The sequence below is a fragment of the Capricornis sumatraensis genome, chromosome 1 (genome assembly GCF_032405125.1).
Source record: "Capricornis sumatraensis isolate serow.1 chromosome 1, serow.2, whole genome shotgun sequence".
In the NCBI taxonomy this organism is placed as follows: domain Eukaryota; kingdom Metazoa; phylum Chordata; class Mammalia; order Artiodactyla; family Bovidae; genus Capricornis; species Capricornis sumatraensis.
Genome location: NC_091069.1, coordinates 179,756,905 through 179,760,031, shown reverse-complemented (window position 1 = coordinate 179,760,031; position 3,127 = coordinate 179,756,905). Strand labels below are relative to the sequence as shown.

Sequence of the window (3,127 nt, the reverse complement as noted above, 5' to 3'; positions counted from 1 at the left end):
TGTAACCACTGCATTTATAACCTTTAATCCCTGTCCTTCTAAACCTTTAAAAATATATATTTCAAATGAACTTATTACTGGCAAAGCAGCTCTATTACATATGAAAGGAAATAAAGAGCAAAGGCCGAAGCCCCAAGAGAAATAAACTAGACTAGAGCAAACCCAATGCGGAAAAATCCTTTCTAAAGCAAAGGCCAGCAGGGAGAGTAGCAAAGGGTTAAAATCCTTTTGATTGACGTTGTAGCCTCTGGTGCCCCGGGCTCAGGCGCGCGCCATTGGCCGCCAGGCCTTGTGCCTGGCGGCCAATGGGGGGGCGCGGCCCACGAGCGGTGCCGCGTGTCTCCTCCTCCCATTGGCTGAAAGTTACTGTGGGAAAGAAAGTTTGGGAAGTTTCACACGAGCCGTTCGCGTGCAGTCCCAGATATATATAGAGGCCGCCAGGGCCTGGGGATCACACAGGATCCGGAGCTGGTGCTGATAACAGCGGAATCCCCCGTCTACCTCTCTCCTTGGTCCTGGAATTGCGCTACCGATCACCAAGTAGCCATAAGATATTATAATAAACCCTCAGCACTTGCTCAGTAGTTTTGAGAAAGTATAAAGTAAAAGGGACATAAGCAAGACAATTTTTTTGTGTGTGAAGAACTCCAAAAATAAAATTCTCTAGGGATTAAAAAAAGAAAAAGAAAATGCCAGCTGATATAATGGAGAAAAACTCCTCGTCCCCGGTGGCTGCTACCCCAGCCAGTGTCAACACGACACCGGATAAACCAAAGACAGCATCTGAGCACAGAAAGGTAAGGGCAGTACCTGTATTTCCCTGCACCCCCAAGAAATTAAGTCGGGGTTGGGGGCTCTTTTCTCCCTTAAAATCGCGGGGGGAAATGGCAGGTCCCATGGGAACTCAAGCGCTCATTTTTAAAAATTTTCTTTACAGTCATCAAAGCCTATCATGGAGAAAAGACGAAGAGCAAGAATAAATGAAAGTCTGAGCCAGCTAAAAACACTGATTTTGGATGCTCTTAAAAAAGATGTAAGTGGGTAATTCTTTTTTTCTCTCTCTCCCAGGTATTAAGAATGAAATCCCCTTGCCTGCGGGGTCTTCCCTGCCTGCACTGCATTCTCAGAGGCGGGAGAGCTGGGCCCCTCTAGCCGAGGTCTAGGGCTGTCGCCGCCGTGGCCAGGGGGAGGGACGGACCCCCACCATTCCGAAACCTCTGGCGAGGCTCTCACTTTCCTCCTCTGCCTCCTCTTCTGTGCAGAGTTCGCGGCATTCCAAGCTGGAGAAGGCGGACATTCTGGAAATGACAGTGAAACACCTCCGGAACCTGCAGCGGGCACAGATGACGGGTGAGAGCGGCTCGCCGCGTCCCCCTCTGCGGGCGTCTCTCTCGCCCCGCGGTGATTTCTTCCAGACTTCCGCCCGTGGTTGTGAGAGGCATTCAGCTACATTTTACTGCCTTGGCTCACTCTTGCGTTCCCACGGTCTGGGGCTTATTTATAGCCACAACTCCAAGTTGTTACTGTTCCGGAAAGGGAGGGAGAGAGGTTGTAGTGGCGAGGGCGGCGGGCGGCGGGCGGCTTGGCAGTGGGGGAAGCGGATGGGGGGTGAAAGGATTTAGAACCGTGGTGGTTTTTAAGCTGCGTGGAGCCTGGGGTCATCTGGTTTAGCACGCCCTCCTCGCCCGCTACATAAGGGGAAATAAGGCTCGGATGGTGCAGAAGAGGGGGAAGGGCACTATCCAAGGTCACATCGCGCGGGGGTGGGGAGGAGGCAAATTTGAGGCTTCAGATCGGGTTAAATGAAGCGACAGGGAATGGAGAGGGAGCGTCTCGGGGTCGGTCGCCAAGCTAGTGTGGCGAGGTGGAGGGTTTTTCTAAACCCAGCCGGCTACCCAGAGGCAGTTCCGCGGGCGGGTGGTCAGGGAGGCGCGCCGCGAGGACCTCCCAGGGCGGAGGCGGTTGCTTCGGGGCCAGGGCCGTTCGGTGACCCATCCGTCTCCTTCTGGCCCGCAGCCGCGCTAAGCACAGACCCGAGCGTGCTGGGGAAGTACCGCGCCGGCTTCAGCGAGTGCATGAACGAGGTGACCCGCTTCCTGTCCACGTGTGAGGGCGTTAACACCGAGGTGCGCACCCGACTCCTCGGCCACCTGGCCAACTGCATGACCCAGATCAACGCCATGACCTACCCAGGGCAGCCGCACCCCGCCTTGCAGGCGCCGCCGCCGCCCCCGCCAGGACCTGGCGGCCCGCAGCACGCGCCGTTCGCGCCGCCGCCGCCGCTCGTGCCGATCCCCGGGGGTGCGGCGCCCCCTCCCGGCGGCGCGCCCTGCAAGCTGGGCAGCCCTGCTGGAGAGGCGGCTAAGGTGTTCGGCGGCTTCCAGGTGGTGCCGGCTCCGGACGGCCAGTTTGCCTTCCTCATCCCCAATGGGGCCTTCGCTCACAGCGGCCCAGTCATCCCAGTCTACACCAGCAACAGCGGGACCTCGGTGGGCCCCAACGCAGTGTCACCTTCCAGCGGCCCCTCTCTCACGGCAGACTCCATGTGGAGACCGTGGCGGAACTGAGGGGCTCAGGCCATCCCTCCCCCTAAATTCCCCAAACCATCTCTCTTCCCTCGGGACGATAAACAGGAACTTGGACCATGAGAGAGAAGGGAGGACTTTTGAGATTAAGTGGTTATTTTTTTTTTTAATTTCTAAAGTTACTTTTTTGTAGAGAGCTGTATTAAGTGACTGACCATGCACTATATTTGTATATATTTTATATGTTCATATTGGATTGCGCCTTTGTATGATAAAAGTTCAGATGACATTTCGTTTTTTACACGAGATTTCTTTTTTATGTGATGCCAAAGATGTTTGAAAATGCTCTTAAAATATCTTCCTTTTGGGAAGTTTATTTGAGAAAATATAATAAAAGTAAAAAGAGTGAAGGCTCATGTCTTAGAATTATTTCAGAATATGTAAAAATGAAGGTCTTGGCAGAATTTGAATTACACATAATCTGAGAATTCAGGAATTGGTTCCTTTTGTTATTAAAAGAACATTTAAAAAACCCATCAAGTCTTTTACCATGGCTCCTTGAGCTAAATTCCATTTAATTTGTGAGAACCCATCTGTTATGG

The 3,127-nt window shown here is 52.9% G+C and overlaps 1 protein-coding gene across 1 annotated transcript; it reads left to right on the top strand.

Annotated features, from left to right (window-relative positions):
- Nucleotides 1-477: 477 nt before the first annotated feature.
- HES1 (hes family bHLH transcription factor 1) lies at nucleotides 478-2,917 on the top strand. The gene is made up of 4 exons (XM_068970668.1): nucleotides 478-797; nucleotides 938-1,033; nucleotides 1,263-1,350; nucleotides 2,017-2,917. The coding sequence occupies exons 1-4, from the start codon at nucleotides 690-692 to the stop codon at nucleotides 2,565-2,567; spliced, it is 843 nt and encodes a 280-aa protein (XP_068826769.1). The 5' UTR covers nucleotides 478-689; the 3' UTR covers nucleotides 2,568-2,917.
- The last annotated feature ends 210 nt before the right edge of the window (nucleotides 2,918-3,127 follow it).

Coding starts and splice junctions, on each gene's coding strand:
- HES1 (XM_068970668.1), top strand. CDS start 690: ATGCCAGCTGATATAATGGAGAAAAACTCCTCGTCCCCGGTGGCTGCT. Junction 798..937: donor CAGCATCTGAGCACAGAAAG/GTAAGGGCAGTA, acceptor TTTTCTTTACAG/TCATCAAAGCCTATCATGGA. Junction 1,034..1,262: donor TGGATGCTCTTAAAAAAGAT/GTAAGTGGGTAA, acceptor TCTTCTGTGCAG/AGTTCGCGGCATTCCAAGCT.